General features: G+C 32.8%; 1 protein-coding gene across 1 annotated transcript in view; it reads right to left on the bottom strand.

Moving 5' to 3' along the window:
- Positions 1–916: 916 nt before the first annotated feature.
- The window catches only part of LRCH2 (leucine rich repeats and calponin homology domain containing 2), a 110,081-nt gene continuing 93,061 nt past the window's right edge, over positions 917–17,936 (bottom strand). Inside the window, exons 16-21 of the mRNA XM_021718923.1 lie at positions 16,051–16,101; positions 13,391–13,448; positions 12,517–12,629; positions 12,202–12,339; positions 11,963–12,040; positions 917–3,668 (exon numbers count right to left, since the gene is read on the bottom strand). Of these exons, the coding sequence (XP_021574598.1) occupies positions 3,549–3,668; positions 11,963–12,040; positions 12,202–12,339; positions 12,517–12,629; positions 13,391–13,448; positions 16,051–16,101 (558 nt within the window). The 3' untranslated portion in view covers positions 917–3,548. The remainder of the gene's footprint in view (positions 3,669–11,962; positions 12,041–12,201; positions 12,340–12,516; positions 12,630–13,390; positions 13,449–16,050; positions 16,102–17,936) is intronic.

The following is a 17,936-nucleotide window of genomic DNA, read 5'->3' as shown; positions in this document are numbered from 1 at the left end:
AGTCACCTTCTAAGTACTCTCCATTTGATGCAATACACCTATTAAGATGCATTTTCCACTGCTCAAAACAGCTTTTGAACCCATCAATTTCGATGCCTTTTAGTACTTCTGCTGTTTCATCTTTCACCTCTTCCACATCAGGAAAATGTTTCTCTTTGAGGACTTTTTCATCTCAGGAAACAACAACAAAAAAAGTCATTTGGGGTGAGATCAGGTAAATAGGGAGGGTAGGGTATGGAGGTCATACCATTTTTGGTTCAAACCTGCTGATCATTCAGTGTGATGTGGGCAGGTGCACACATAAATCACCCAGCATAAAATGGGCAAACACATTGAAAGAATCTTAAAAAAAATTCACTGAAGCTGAACGCAGCCTTTCACAACAACACCAGCTGGTATACTGATGCTGATGGGTTCCTAGAACACTTACCTGATGGGGGAAAACAGTACTACAAAGGGCCCGCCCTCCAAAAAATAAGTCTGGTTTTTTGGGGGTGCCCATTATATGTGCATTTTTTAAAAATTATCTGAAAACTTTTTCATCACATAGTTTAAGGTCAATTCAATCATATACCTTGCACTAAAATCTACAATAAAAATAATCACAATTTGACTTTTTATGTAATCTTCTACCTTTTATGTAATTTTCTCTTACTTTGCTGTTATATAGTTTATTTTACATAAATGTGACATAATTTTGTGAGGATATCCTTTAAAAATAATGTTTTTTAAAGAAAATATTACCTATTGAAAATAACATGATGTACAGTGAATCTGGATTTTCAAACAGCTTACTCTCAATATTCTCTAAGTCTATTTTCCACACTAGGAAACACAGACACAAAGCTATTAAATACTGAGAAAATTGAATGCTGTGATAGTGAGAGAGGAAGTAGAGAGAAAAGAAATTCCAGAGTTAATTTTTTTCTTTCAATTTTATCCACAGTTTGCATCGGTAATATACATTTAGTATTCCATTTATTTTTAAATGCATCAGAAAATCAATTATGATAGATCTGTGACGAATACAAACATTTCTGAATTCTTCAAAAAATTCAGTTAGAAAAGTCATTAAACTAGCATCCTGTAAAGATAATTATTAAACAAATGATAATGCATTTTTACTCCTTATTTCAATACTAGCATATCCAACATCACTTCTTTCTTGTGCCATACAGTAATAAAATTGAACAGAAATAGCTATCTATTGAATTTTTAGGGCCTAATAAAATATTGTAGTTTGATTATTTAACCCTCATTAAATCACAAATCCCATTCAAATAATGATAATCATTCTTAATTCAATAACTGATGAAGTAAATATATAATAACCATAAAAACATTTAGAATAAATTTTACACTTAAAAACTACTAAAGAAATACATCAGAGCCTTGGTATAATGTTGATGGGAACTATGCTGTAAAACTGCTTTAGAGGTGGTGTTGCCATTTGGCACAAGAGTAAATGTACTGCCATAGTATGGACCTCAGATGGATTCATCTTAAAAGGAATTTTGCTTTGCAGTAAAGAATACTACAGTGAGGTTCTGGTGTATTTTCTTTTTAAAGTAATAATTAACTGAAGTGAAATGCAATAAGGAAATGGTCTACAATTTCACTACTATTTCAATGATAAGACAAGTAGCAGGACAATAATTGTAAAATAATTAACATTACATTGATCAATAGAGGAATTGTATAACATAACTACAAAATCAGTACAAATGATGCTGTGTTTTTAATGGTCAATTTGTAACACAGTCAAATTTCTACATTAAAAACTCATCATCTAAGGTATTTACTTGCCATTTCTTACCTATATTACCCAAATTTTCACTAGGGAGATTGACTATGTCATTGAGGTTTTTTCCCCCCCTAAATTCACCAAAAAAATAACAACTAATTAGCTCAAATATTTAAAGTAATAAGTTACTAATAATTTAACTCTTAAACTGTATAGTCATAGAAGCTTTAATTTGTTCAAAGCTCCAATCTGACCCTTGGGGAATATAAAAAACACATCTGTATTCTAAAGCCAAATTTAATTATATGGATTCATGCCAATTGATCAAAAAAAGGAAAGTTGTTCCTACACCAAACATTACTATACCATTTGGCACACTAGTTTTTACCTTTTATATAAAATCCTTTGAAATACCCAGGCCAACATTTTTAATAAGTTGCATCCATATTAAGAGGTAACAAGTGCAAATGATCACATATTTAAGATATGATACTTGCTTGGCTACTACAAAAGTAATTATTAAGGTTATTCTATAGGAAACTGAGTTATTCAGTACAATAATGTTTTTGAAAAATTCCTGCACTACTACCAATGTAAATTTATCCATCTCTAAATTAAACAAGGACTTTATGTAACATAATATCTCACAAAAATATTTATAGAATGGTCTGTGTTTAATTCAATATCAAGTTAATTGAGGATCATAAGGTATTCAGGATTCACAAATGGCCAGATATCCATAGTAAAAACCTATTCCTCAACTGTTGCTGTCTAAATACAGCTAGACAGCATTGAAGTAATGCTCCTGAAAGTCAAGATACAAAACCCAAACTTTGGCAGTTTAATCAAAATGTCCTTGATAATTAGTACTCCACCAGTTCTCAAAAACCTTACTGCTTATGTAACATTTTCAATACAGAAATAAAATACTCTTCAAATAATGCATTTCAAAAGATGATTAAGTTTTGCAAAATTAAATAGCATAAATTAAGCATATTAACATTGGTATTTTTGACAACATGAAATAAGCAATTTAAGGAAAACTGCAATGGACTAACTAAAAAAACCACAAATGTCACAATGTGAGGCACATTTAAAACCTCACATATTACTGATCTTACAAAATCTACTGAATATTTTAAAGTTCCATTGACTCTATTAATACATAAAAAGAAATGGCAAAAATGCTTAAGACTATATAAGAGTCATCGATTACACAGGCACTTCACATGTAAACAATCTACAGTACAAATGAAAATATTTTGGCACCAAACTATAATACTAAAAGAATTTAATATAAAGTCAGAATTCTGATTTTTCTACTCATTTTTTCCTAGAAAACTAAGACCAAAGACTGAAGAAATTGTGTATAAACTAGAATTAGAAGTGTATTAAATAACTCAAATATAGAACTGTTTTAAATTGCTAAAAAAGATTACTTTTATCCAGATGTTTACTAGTATACTATGATGTAAAAAAAACGAAACATAATGTGATTATTAAATTAAAACTACATTTTAAATTATTAATCTGCTTTCTGAAAAATAACCAAGGTCATCAACTGACTTAGTAAAAGGAGAATTTGAATTTATCAAAAACTCTTATTAAATTAATCCAGTTTTCCCCCAAAAGAACTTTGGGCAATTCAAAGTTTAAGTCTGATGTTTTAATGCATTTTTTTTAAACCCTAAGGCTTGACCTAAGGCAAACTATTTTTGACTGAACATTCTTATTCATGAATTTGAGATATTTGAAATCACTTCAAATAAAGGAAACTATACACTTAGAATTTTAAAATGCTTTATCAAGCCATAGAAAGCTGAGATGCCTTGGTTGTAGGTAATTCAAGGAGTGCTTGAACTGTAACACCAACTTTCACAAGACCTCGTTCTTCCAAAATATGATGAGGCAAACAGAGTCTTTCCTGGAAAAGAAAAAAGAAGATATTCAAACATTTGTTTTTTAGTAGTGTAATAAAACTTAAGTCAGAATCGAATTTTAAAAACATGCTTTCTAAAAGAACTAGAAATTGATCTTCCATATGACCCAGCAATCCTCCTACTGGGAATATACCCGGAGGAACTCAAAGTATTCTATAAAAAAGGTACCTGTACACACACGTTTATTGCAGCACTATTCACAATAGCAAAAACATGGAACCAACCATGCTACCCACTGAAACTGGACTGGATTAAAAAAATGTGGTACATAATGCACAGTGGAATATTACACAGTCATAAAGAAGGACAAACATATGAACTTCACAGTAACTTGGATGGATTTAGACTCTATCATACTCAGTGATCTATCACAGAAACAAAGAACAGAGTACCACATATTCTCACTCATAAGTGAGAATATTATTACCATAATACTATAAGAAAGGGATTGGCAGTAGTAAGATACTGCTGGGGTGGGGGTGGGGGGACACAAAATCAATAAGTGTACCTGATCTAAAACCAGGCAAAGTGGAGGCCAAAGGGAGGCCCAAACTCTACCTGTATGATGTCCATTTGTATACCTAATCCTGAATTATACCCCACAACTTTAAAATAAATTATTAAAATAGATAAATAAATACATGCTTTTTCTAAAACTTCAAGTAAAAATCTCGTAATTCTATGTATTCTCTTATAAATATTGTAATCTAAAATATGTTTCTGTCCTTAACTTATACTAAGAAAAGAATTATAGAAGTTGACCTTGTCTAAAACCCTGTCATTCTACACCTGAACCTCTTTCTCTACACTGAAAACGTTCACAAAATAATAGGTCACCACATCTATATTTCTCATTCATTACTCAACCACTGCTATTTTACATCTGACCTAAAGCATCTGCCCACTAAAATTACTCTGGTAAAAATCACCAATGCCTTCTTAAATGCCAAATGCTGCACATGTCTAGTTGACTGTGCTATCATAGCATGCCTTTGATTAATGCCTTTTTTGAAATCGTATCCCTCCCTTGTCTTCTGTGACACCATCCTTCTACTTTTTCAACTTTTCTGACAACAACTATGCAGTGGCTTTCATTAACCTTCACTTATCCCCTTCTAACATCCTAAATGTTTCCAAAGATTCTGTCTTTACCTTCTTCTCTTTTTATACTATATCCCCTCCCTGGTATTGTCATCTGTTCCCATGGTTTTAGCTATCCCTTCCCTCCTGATGACTTCCAAATCTTTATTTCCTCCCAAGATCTCTCTATCGAGTTCTATATACAAATGTTAACTGGATACAGCCAAATGGATGTCCAATAGACATATCAAAATCAATGTGTCCACAACAGAACTACTTCTTAGCCAAATTAACTTGCCCTTCGATGTTCTATGTCTTGGTCAGTAATACACTATTCAATCTCCATGGACATAAACCAGGGAATTATAATAGTCTTCTCTTTCTTCCTTACTCTCTTAAGTCATTCACTGAATACTACTGATGATTTCCCCCTAAAGCATTATTAAAAACTATCACCTCATCTCCATTTCCTCAGTTACATTTGTTCCCCTCCTAATATTTTGCTTATTCATTCAAATAACTACTGGAGTGTATACTAGAAAGGAAGAAAGCTTTCAAATCAATAACATCAGCTTCCACCTCAGAAACTAAAAAACAAAAAAAAAGAGCAAATTAAACCAATGGCAAAAAGAAAAGAAATAATAAGAGAAGAAAACAGTAAAGTAAAAAACAGAAAACAACGGTTACAAAACAATGAAACCAAAAACAGGTTCAATGGGAAGATTTTTAAAAATTCATGAACTTCTACCTAGGCTAACCAGAAAAAAAAGAGAGAATACAAAAATTACTAATATCATAAATAAGACAAGGGTCATCACAAGATACTCAACAAATACCAAAATGATCATAAGAAGACATTATAAGAAACTTTATAACAATAAGTTTGACAAATACACTGAAAGACACAACATACGAAAACTCATGCAAGAAGAAATAGGTAACCAGAATAGCCCTATATCTATTAAAGAAAATGAAACTGTAGTGCAAAACCTCACCACAAAAAAAGCCCCTGGCTCAGATGAATTATTAATGAGTTTGAATAAATATTCTTAAAATAAAGAATAGCAATTCCACACAAAATCTTCAGGAAAAATGAAGAGAAGGGGTTACTTCCTAACACAGTCTATGAAGTCAGTATTACTTGATACCACCAGGCAAAGAAAAGAACACTAAAAACCAATATCCCATCCAATGCACAAACACAGATGCAAAAGGTCTGAACAAATTTTAACAACTTGAATCCAACAACATAAAAAATGTAACAACAATGATGACAACAACAAAATCTATCACGACCAAGTGGGACTCCAGGGTTGAGTTAACTTCTGAAAATCAATCAATATAATTCACATTATTAACTTAGTAAAAAGAAAAAATATACTGATTACCTCAATAGATATAGAAAAAGCATTTGATGAAAACCTGACCTGGTAAGAACTTTCAGCAAACAAGAAATAGAAGGGAACTTCCTCACCGTGATACAGGTCACCTCTGAAAACCCCAAAGCTAACATACTTAAGAGTGAAAGACTAAAGTTTTCCTTCAAAAATTAGAAATAAAGCAATGATGTCCACTCTTGTCATTTCTATTCAACATTGGACTAGAAGATCTGACCAGGGAAATATTAGGTAAGAAAAAGAAATGAGACATTCAGATCAGAAAGGAAGAAGAAAACCTGCTTCTATTCACAGATAAAGTGAACATCCATGTTGAAAAATGCTATGATATCTATAGCAAGCTACTAAAACTAGTAAGGTTAGTGAGATTGTAAGATATAAGATTAATACATAAATACCAATTGCATTTCTATACATCTCAACAATCAGAAATTAAAACTAATAAACCACCACCTATATAACAGCATGCAAAATATGAAATATTTAAAGATAAATCTGCAAGATCTATACAGTGTAAACTACAAAACACTGACAAGGGAATTAAAGACCTAAGTACATGAAGGGACATATTTTGTTCATGGAAGAGAGGACACAATATTGTTAAGATATAATTCTTCCTATATTGTTCTATAAATCCAATACAATCATGATAATAATCTCATCAGATTTTTTTCTTTTTTTTAAGGGTGACATGCTTATTTTAAATTTATATGGAAATGCAAGGAACCCAGTATAGCCAAAACAGCTTTAAAAAGAACAAAGTTAGCAGGCCAAGACACTTGGTTTCAGAATCTATAGTAAGCAAGACAGTGTTTTACTGATGTAAATACAGGCAAAAAGGATCATTGGAACACAATAGGGAATCCAGAAATAGATCCACAGTTATATGGTTTCTGATACAGATGCAAAGACAAATGAGGGGAGAAAGAAATGGCTTTTAATCAAATGTTGCAGGAAAGACAGGATACCTTTAAAAAAATGAACTTGGGGAAATTCCTTAAACTCTTAAAAGAGTATCTACAAAAGACCCACAGTTGATATAGCACATGTTAAGTGATGAAGGATTAAGTGCTTTCTCTAAGATCAAGACAGGATGCTAACTGTTCCAGCCTCTATTCAACAATGTACTAGAGGTTCTAGCCAGGGTAATTCAGCAAGCAGAAGAAATGAAAAGCATCCAGATTGAAAAGACAGTAAAACTACCTCTATTTTGCAGATGACATGATTCTGTATAGAGAAACTCCTCAGTGATACAAACACAAAAGAACTATTAGAACCAATGGACGAGTTCAGCAAGGTTGCAGCATACAGGATCAACAAAAGAAAGTCACTTCTACTTCTGTAAAGCAGCAATAGAAAATATGAAAGTACAATTAAGGAAATATTTATAATATTTATAATAATAGCACCAAATAGAATAAAATATTAAGGATTTAATTTAACAAAAGAAATAAAAGTCTCACATATTGAAAACTACAAAACATTGTTAGAATACATTTTAAAAGATGTAAATAAATAGAAAGATATCTCATGTCCTTGAATCACAAGACTAAATATTGTGAAGATGACAATATTCCCCAAAATGTTCTACAGATTGAATACAATCCTTGAAAAAATCTGGCATTTTTGTAGAAATTTACAAGCTAACCAATTCTAAAAGTGATATGGAAATGCAAAAGACTCAGTATAGTCAAACAACCTTGACACAGAACAAAGCCAGAGGACTCACACTTCTTGACTTCTCAACATACCACAAAGCTACAGTAAGCAAGACAATATGATACTGGAATAAGAAATTCAGTGGGAAAAATTTGAGAGTCCAGAAATAAAATTTTACATTTACAATCAATTGATTTTTGACAAAAGTGCCAAGACAATTTTCTGGGGAAAAGAAAAATCTTATCAAAAATGGTGTGGAAAACTGGATATCCACATGAGAAAGAATGAATCTGGACCCCCTACCACAAACCATGCACAACACTGATTCTCAAGATGGATCACAGATATAAATATAGCCCTAAAACTAAAAAACTTTTAGAAGAAAATACAGGTGTAAATCTTCAAGACCTTGGATGTTTTTTAAATATGGACATCAAAATCATAAGCAACAGGAAAAAAGAGAGATACATGGACTTCATCAAAGTAATGACTTTTCGGCTGCAAATTATGCCATCAAGAAAGCAAAAAGGTGACCCATAGAAGAAAATAATTGCAAATCCTAAATCTCATAGGCAACTTGTATCCAGAGTATATAAAGAACTCCTAGAACTCAGTAATAAAAAGATAAATAAACCACTTAACAAATAGACACAAGATTTGAATAGACATTTCTCCAAAGAATGCATACAAATCAATAAGCACAAGAAAAGATGCTCAACATCATTAACTATTAGTGAAATGTCAGTCAAAACCAAAATAAGATATTATTTAACATCCACTAAGATAGCTAGAATAAAAAAGACAGATGGTAACCATTGTTGGTGATAATGTAAAGAAATTAGAACTCATATATTGCTTGTGGAAATGTAAAATGGTATAGCCACTTTAGAAAATATTTTGGCAGTTTCTTCAAAAAGACAATAAATATAGAGTCACCACATAACCTAACAGTTCCACTCCTAGATATATAACCTAGTTACCGTATGACCTAACAAAAAATTCCACTCCTAACAATTTCAAGTGTAGGTTTATGACCAAGAAAACACGTGTAGGTATATAGCCAAGAGAATTGAAACAAGTGTTTAACAACAACAAAAAAACTTGCTTATGAATGTTCACCACAGCATTATTCACAATAGTAAGTGGAAAAAAACCAATGTCTATCAATTGATGAATGGATAAACAAAATATTATACACACACATATATATACATACACACACACAATGAAACACTATTCAGTCAAAAAGAAATGAAGTACTGATTTATGCTACAACATGGACGAACCCTGGAAAAAATTACACTAACTCAAAAAAGCTAGATACGAAATATCCCATATTGTATGATTTCATTATATGTAATGTCCAAAATAGGCAAACCCACAGACACAGAACAGAAGAGGAATTGCTAATGGGTAACAAAAATATTCTAAACTTAAGTTGTTGTGATTGTTGCCCAACTCTGTGACTATACTAAGACCCAATCATTGTATACTTTAAATCAGTGAATGTTATCATATTTTAATTATATCTCAATAAAGATGCTTTCTTAAAAAAATGTGTCCAATCCCAGACTTAAAAAAAGAGAACTTCAATCCATCTCCTTCACCATATACAAAAATTAACTCAAAACTGATCACTGACCTAAATGAAAAACTTAAGATTATAAAACTAACAGAAATAAACATAGGGAAAAAATTTTATGACCCTGGGATATGCAAAGATTTCTTAGATTTGACACAAAAAATACAATCAATTTTAAAAGATTATAAACTTCAAAAACTTGGAACCTCCTGCTTTTTGAAAAACTTTAAGGAGAATAAAAAGATAAACCAAAGACTTGGATATGTTAGCTATAAATCACAGAGTAATGTCCCTCTGTGATTTATAGCTAATGTATCCAAGTCAATATATAATAAACAATCCAATTAAAAAATAGATAAAATATTAAAATGTACACTTCAAAAAAAGAAGATATACAAACGGCAAGTAAGCTGTTGAAAATATGATCAGCACCATTAGTCTACAGGGAAATGCAAATTAAAAGAGCATTGGCAAGCCAGTACATACCTATTAATGACTAACATTTTTAAAAGACTGATCACACTGAATGTTAGTGAGGCTGTGAAGGAACTGGAACTCAAACTTTGCTGACAGGAATGTAAAATGGTACAAACAATTTGGAAAAGAGTCTTGTACTTTCTTAAAATATTAAGCATGCACCTACTATATGCTCCAATTATTCCACTGCTAGGTATTTACCAAAAATTTAAAAATGCATATATCCACACAAAGACTTGTATACAAATGCTCACAGCAGCTTTATTTGCAGGAAACAACCCAAATGTCCATAACAGGTCAATGGATCAACAAATCGTGATATAACCATACAACAAAATATTACTCAAAAATAAAGAGCAATGGCTTATTTATACATGCAACAACACTGATGAGTCTTAAAATAAATATGCTGAGTGAAAGGCAGAAAAAAAACCATACATAATATATCATGCCATTTACATAAAACTCTATAAAGCACAAACTCATCTATAATGACAGAAAGCAGATTAGTAGTTGCCTGGGGAGGGAAGGATTACAAAAGAACATGAAGAAACTTTTCAGTGGATATATTCACTATTTTGACTGTAGTGATTATTTCATGATGACGCATATGTCAATACTTATCAAATTATGCATTTTATTTGTGTACTTTATTGTATGTCTATTATACTCAACAAAGTTGTTAAAAATTAGAAAATATCCTAAAAAAATATTAAGTGAAAAAATTGATTATATAATACAATGTTTGAGTTCAGGGAAAAATATATTGTAACTAAAAATAAAACTCTTAAAACAAAAACCGCAAAACACAACTAAGTTGGCATGTGTCTACAGTCACAACTACTTGGGAGGCTGAGGCAGGAGGATTGCTTGAGCTCAGTTCCCAGCCTGGGCAATAGAGTGAGACCTCTGTCTCTAACTTTTTTTTTAATTTTAAAAAAGAAAAAAAGGCAAAACAGAAAAATGTATATAATTTAGTAATAGCTGAAAAAAACCCTTAAGTGTTCTATTTTCTCACTATGAGATTAAGAATACAAAAGAAAAACAACAAAATTTTTAAAAATTAAAATCTTTTCATGCCTATAATCCCAGCACTTTGGGAGGTCGAGGTTAGAGGACTGCCCAAGCCCACAGGCTCAAGACCAGCCTTTGGCAACTTAGCGAGACTTCATCTCTACAATAAATCAAAAAATTATCCACTGCCCTCCAGCCTGGGCAACAGAGTGAGACTCCAATTCTAAATAAATAAATAAATAAAAATTGTAAAACATTATATGTTAAAAATTAAGAAGTAATTAGAGAACAGCATGGCATTTTCAAATTACACAGTAATTCATTGATTCTCTATACAATAAATTATATTTACTTACTTGAGGAAAGAGGTTAAAGTGGGATCTGCAGACCAGATTATTATGACACTGCTCAAAAGAGAGTCTAACAAGCACAACTTGTGATCTGCTAACAATGTCATTTCTCTTAATAGTCAGCTATGTTAAGATTAGGTTTACAATGTTTTTCAAAAAACAGTATTTTGATTATACATTTTCATTATATATTTACAATACTGTTTTAGTCATTAATTTTATAGTATTATAATTATTCCATGAAGCATAAGCCAATTCCTACAAATTTCAAAGTTTGTCCAGTGCAGATATTATCATATTTGACATTTTGACAATTTGACATTTTAAATAAAGTTTAAAAGGCTGTTCACAAGGGATGCAACTCTTCTAATCAGTCTATCCATGGACTTATAAAGAGTTCAAATGATCTCTAGCAGACAAAATGATAGTAGAAATGGCATTACAAAAAGCTGAAATATGGACACAGTTATGCTTAGTCAGTGATGTGCATGATTAGCAAGCGTTTCTGTACATATAGCTGCTTTAGAAATGACGTTAAAAGCAGTTTAAAAACATTCATTAGATAGCTGCTGCATTTAAAGTTGGAGCGTAGGAGAAAGTACCAAAAGAAGTATTCATTTTCATATTCAGAAAACATTAAGCTATTATGAAGAAGAATCCCAGTTTGCATGCAAAAAAACCGTACTTAAGTGATGATTTTGTTAGATAAATAACAATACCTGTGAGACACCCAACTTTTTACAAGCATCAAGAAAATTTTCTACATTTCTTCGACATTTTGCCATGCTCAGTTTGGGCTGTAAAGTAAGAGGGAAAAAAGAAAGATGTATTTTTAGCCATTTTTATTCAGACCTTAATCAAAACTGAAAACTGAATTTATTGAGATATATTACTTAAAGGCACTTTTAAGAAACTGTATCTTCCTCTAGAGAACTAATAAATTATAAACAAAACTTACCACTGCTGGTGATGGGACATGAATACTAGCTACAGAGCGTGGCCTTATATGATTGGCTAAATGGCAAAGAACAACCCCATCCATCAGTGCAGCTCCAATGTCATCAGGTAAAATTACTTTTAATCTGGATTCAAGATTCTATAAAGAAATGGGTATAAATCACAGATATTCTATCTAAACACATGTTACTAATTATTATATAATCCCCAAATTTTAAGAAACACTGCAAATAAATAAAATAATCCATAGGACTTATTAGTTTTCCAAATGAAACCTATCTCTACAAAGCAGATCTGAAAAGTTAATCTGACTTACATTTCGAAGTTGTCGTATCTGCTCTCGCTCTTCCCGTAAATGTTCCATCTTTCTTCTCATTGTAAATCCAGGATCTGCTGCCCCGTATTCCTGGCGAGATGAGCGGCTAAAAGCTATAAAAATAAGAAATTTCCTAATTTGTTATAAAGCTAACAGGAAGGAGCAACCAATGGTGGTGAAAGAGGCACGATAAAAAGAATCAGTAAAAAAATAACAAAAAAACCACTATTACCTATTAATACATTCTAAGTATTTTTAAAGAATATATTTGAACTTGACTTATCTGCATAATTGAAAGCAACAGGGAAGATAGTGTAATGACTTCTACCACCTATACATGCTCTTATTTAAACACCATTATTAGAAACTTATGACCCAGGTTAAAAATGATTATTGAACATATGTCAGCCTTTCAGCTTTAATAAAAGGAAATTACTCTTGAAGGTCAATACAGTTATTCAGGAATAAAAACTATAATTCAATACCTTGCCAAGTAACATGGATCCATTTTCTTTTGGGCTTGCCAAATGCGAAAAGATCCCTTTTTAAAACCACAATATAATGGAGTGCTATAATTTCAAACAGTGTTTGGTCTGCTGGCAGAGTGGTCATTCTAACAGCAGTCACAGAAGAGTAGAAATAAGACTGCAGTATATCTAAGGCAAAAAGCTGAGGTTTCAGGAGCTTGAAGGTAAAGAGGAAGAAAGAAATGGGAATGGGAATTGGAAAGACAAATAAGGTTAAGAGAAAATTACTTTTAAGAGAGGGGAAAGAATCTATGTGTACTTAAAACTATGGAATCAATCCCATTTAAGCTGGAAAACTCTAGTTTCAAACATAACCAATACATTTTATTAACAGAATATATATTTACCTGATCTAGGCTTCAAGCCAAAGGGACCATGTGAAAAACCATCAGTTCTGTCATATTCCTAAAAACAGAAAACAGATAAGACCTTTTTTCTTTCAAAATAATCAAGATACTTATTCATAACAACTCCATTTCTGAGAAGTGCTTCTTTTTTCCATGATTATTGAATTAGAGAAAGGTAACTTGCATTTCAAGTTACTACATTTCACTTTTAAGAGGTCAATAAATATTTGCTAACTGACCTAAGTACATAGGCCTTTTTTCTCATAGTAGAAGGAAAATGAAAATCATTACCAAAGTTTATAAAACAAACATTAATTTTTGAAAGAGAATTAGAAGGAAGTCTCCCAAAAAATGAAGTAAGTCTCAATGAATTTAGCATTTACTCAGGATCTACTATAAACTTGACATAAACTTAACAGTGGATAGTCTGATGCCAAACATATTCATACTAACAGGGACTGCAGAATGATAGAGGATGAATTATTATCTCATCTATTTTGTTTCAAAGAGTAGTTTACTGTGGAAAGATTTGTAGTATATTAAACAAGTCTCAATTTGGAGTCAGGAAGCTCAGGCTATGTCTTGAGTACAACATAATTTCTCTGTAATTGTTCCTTCATCTTTCAAGTGAGGTTATTGTGAAGATTAAATGAGATAACTAAATGAAACTACTATATATAGTTATAAACTGTAAGGTGATAAAAATAATGTAATCCTAGCAGCATCTTATTTAATCTGTACAACAACTCTGTGAAATAGGTAGGCCTAGGCTTCAGTCACTTTTCTGCCATGTATTGACTAAGGTCTGTGGGAAAGTTATCAGTCTCCTTAGCTGCAAAATGACAAGGATGATACCTATTTTATGGGACCATTTTTTAGGTTCAAATGTATAGGTAAGCCCTTTGTTAATAGCAAAGCACTACACTAATTGATTTTTTTTTTTTTTTGAGTTGGAGTCTCACTCTGTCGCCCAGACTGGAATGCAGTGGCCACTCCCGGCCACCGCAGCCTCGACCTGCTGGGCTCCGGCAGTCCTTCCACCTCAGCCTTCCAAGTAGCCGGAATTACAGGCATGCGCTACCACGCCCAGCTGATTTTTTGATTTATTGTAGAGATGAGGTCTCGCTGCCCAGGCGGGTCTCGAACCCACGGGCTCAGGCAATCCACTCACCTCAGCCTCCCAAAGGCGTGGGATTACAGGCTGAGCCACCGAGCCCGGCCACTAATTGATTTTAATTTGCCATTCACATGTGAAACTGAAGCAATCAGAATTCTGTAGATTACCTTAATCTTCCTCTAATTAGCACATGATATGCAGTTCAAACTGAATATTAATTGAGCTACCAAAACATATACATGTTTAACATACTATCCAAACCTACAAGCCTCACAGTTTGTCTTCATTAATTTGGATAAATTTTTATGAATTCCTAGAAGAAAATTTCACTTATCCAAATGTGAGCAAAAATATAAAAGCAATATATTTTATTTGAGAATGTTGGCACTATTACTCTACCCTGTGAACACAGAACATAAAATCATAAAGCAGGCAAATAAGTAGTTGTCACTTATATGCTGACATTTGCTACAACTTAAAGTAAAAGAATGGATTTACAAAAGCATGTGACAAAAACTAACTATACATCGTTTTTAAAGGATACATATGTGCCAAGGTTTTACCCTGCTCAACCTCCAGGTGACTTCTTTGGAATAGGTAAAGAACCTTACGCACAAGACTTCTCAGATTTGGGGCTACCTTTTTAAAGCATGTATATCATTTTACCAGCCCTATAAATAATTTAGAAACATGTTTACAAAAGCAATGTCCAAGTACATTTAAAAGTTTTATAATACAAATCATCTAAAACAATAAAGACTCCCGGCCTTTTAAAATGGTAGTATCACCTACATATGATAAAATATTACCCATGGAACCAAAGTTATACAGTGAATTTGGAGCATCCAAACATTTAGACAAAACACTGAATTCACCAAATGAATGCATAATCATTTACTTACTAATGCCAATATATTTCAGGAAGTAGAAAAGATACTGTTTAAAATTTTTTAAAAGTATCTCTCATTGTAAACAACAGGTTTAACTAAACTAGAAAAATCAGTCATCCAAACCACAAGAGTATTTGATCGAGATTTCAGAAACACTATTTTCATATCCCCATATCTTCCCCCTTAGTGCTAGGATACCAAAAAATGTGTAACCTCCTGTCGATAGGAACAACCCACTGCAGGGATGTTTCTCGTGGAAAAAGGCAGTTTCTGTTGCATTGCTTTCAGACCTAACTGGTTACAAGAAAAACCAAAGGCCATTGCGCAATGCTGAAGTACTTTTTCAAATTTAAAATTGGAAAGCTGTTCTTAAAATCCATCATTTATTTTAAAATATGAATGAATTAGAAAGCACACATTTCATAATGTTAATTCTTTTCTGTGTTCTACACACATTTCCCAATAAGAAAATGGGGGGAGAGGAGAAGTAGAAAGCTTGTACAAACTAATCTACCATGAATTTTAAAATATGGGTGAATAAATTACATTGTAAAAAAAAAAAGATGAGGTTAAGAGAAGAGGCAAGGAAGAACCTTATGTAAAACACAGAGAACATATAAACATATAAAAACACATAAAAACAGAACTTGTACCTCAGATGATACTGGAGATTGTGGTGACATATTAGCATTATCACTGTCTTGCTAAAATATAAAAATAAAAAGATGAAAGATGAAATTAAAATACAGATGATGACTTAAGCATGAAAAAGGAAAATTAAAATTGTTTCAACTACTAAGGAAAAATCTGAAATGTACCATCTAGCACCTTGCCACTCAAAGTGAGATCTGTGAACCAGCAATCTTATGCATCCTCTGGGAGTTTGTTAGAAATGCAGACTCTAGGCCCCACCTAAGACCTATGAATCAGAATCTACATTTCAATAAGACCTTCAAGTGATTCCTTTTTTTTTTTTTTTTTGGAGTCTCACTCCATTGTTGCCCAGGTTGGAGTGCAGTGGCATGCTCAAGGTCACCCCGGTGTCTACCTGCTGGGCTCCTTTGATCCTTCCGCCTCAGCCTTCCAAGTAGCCAGAACTACAGGCGTGCGCTACCATACCCGACTAATCTTTTGATTTGTTGCAGCAATGAGGCCTTGCCAAGTTGCCTGGGCCATTCTCCAGCCCTCCACTCGCCCTGGCCTCCCAAAGTCCTGGGATTACAGGTTAAGACACCGATCCCGCCTTCCAAGTGATTCTTAAGTACAATACTTTAGCTTGAGAAGTACCACCTACATACAATAGCAATGCCGCATTACAATCTAGGACGTGTAAATGAAAGTATACAAAAGTTCTAATACCCCAAATAAAAATTTTTATCTGGAAAATTATGTTGTGAGGTAACTGTCCGAACCTAGACTCTTTCCCTTTATATCCCTATACTTGGCTTTTTTCTGTCCCTCCCTCAGAGAGCAGCCTCTGGCCAATGCTGGTCTCTGAAAGATATGCATATTCCCAGTAATGAGTCATGGGATGCGGATGGTTGAACAGAACTGAGAACAAATGTAGGTGGCACCCTTACCCAATATAACCGTAAACTCTGTATAGCAGAGTAATTTGAATAATTAACTTGTTTGATTATAAAATTGCTTGCTGTACTGTCCCAAGGTGAGGATTCTTGTGGCTTTTTTCTTCACTAACCAGAAGCCATCATTGACTCTTATAAGTTCTAATAAACCAATGTCTTTCTCTGCTGGGCCTCCAGGTGACTTCTTTGAAATAGGTAAATAACTTTATGCATAAACCCTCTCAGATTTGGGGCTACCACATGTGCATACCTAATATATGCTTAGAAATAATTACCAAGAGTTTAATTTAACAAAACATTAAATGGTTCATGATTTTTGAATGACAAATTTACTGCCAACCAATTAAAGAAATTTAGACATTCAACCATGCATACCATATAGAATATTTATTCACTCATTCAACAAATGATTACTGGCTACCTAATATATGTCAGACTCATCCATTCAAGGCTCTTTCAGTCTAAGAGGGAAAGAGATTCATGTATATAAGTAATACGACATTCTCAGTACAATATAAAGCTATGCATGGCATATTATGAGGCATAGATAAGGGGCATGTGAAAGAAAAAAACAGATCTTGGGACCCCCAAACTCACTGTGCCAAAGGGAAAGTTAAGTTTGGGAACCAAGCCATGCAAAATAAACAAACAAAAATTACTTTCCTTTTGTTCCCAGACAGCTGTGCGTTCACATATTTAATCTTATGTAAAATGTAGCTTTATTGAGCACAAGACAAATGCATAATTAACTTGTTCTCCACCACTTCTTGTAAAAGGTAGATTCACCAAGTGCTAATCAAAGACTCAGAGGAATGTAGCCACTTGCCACTTGCCTCATTGCCTACCCTCTCCCACTTTTTCCTTCTTCCTTCCCACTTGTTCTTTCCCCTTTGAATACTGAATTCCTCAAAATTCTCTTTGGAAAAAGCACTAGTCACAGATCCTATTATGAC

Source organism: Carlito syrichta, unplaced genomic scaffold, assembly GCF_000164805.1.
Source record: "Carlito syrichta isolate Samal-C Ts95f unplaced genomic scaffold, Tarsius_syrichta-2.0.1 Scaffold314017, whole genome shotgun sequence".
Taxonomy (NCBI): Eukaryota; Metazoa; Chordata; class Mammalia; order Primates; family Tarsiidae; genus Carlito; species Carlito syrichta.
This window is presented reverse-complemented; position numbering and strand designations above follow the sequence as displayed.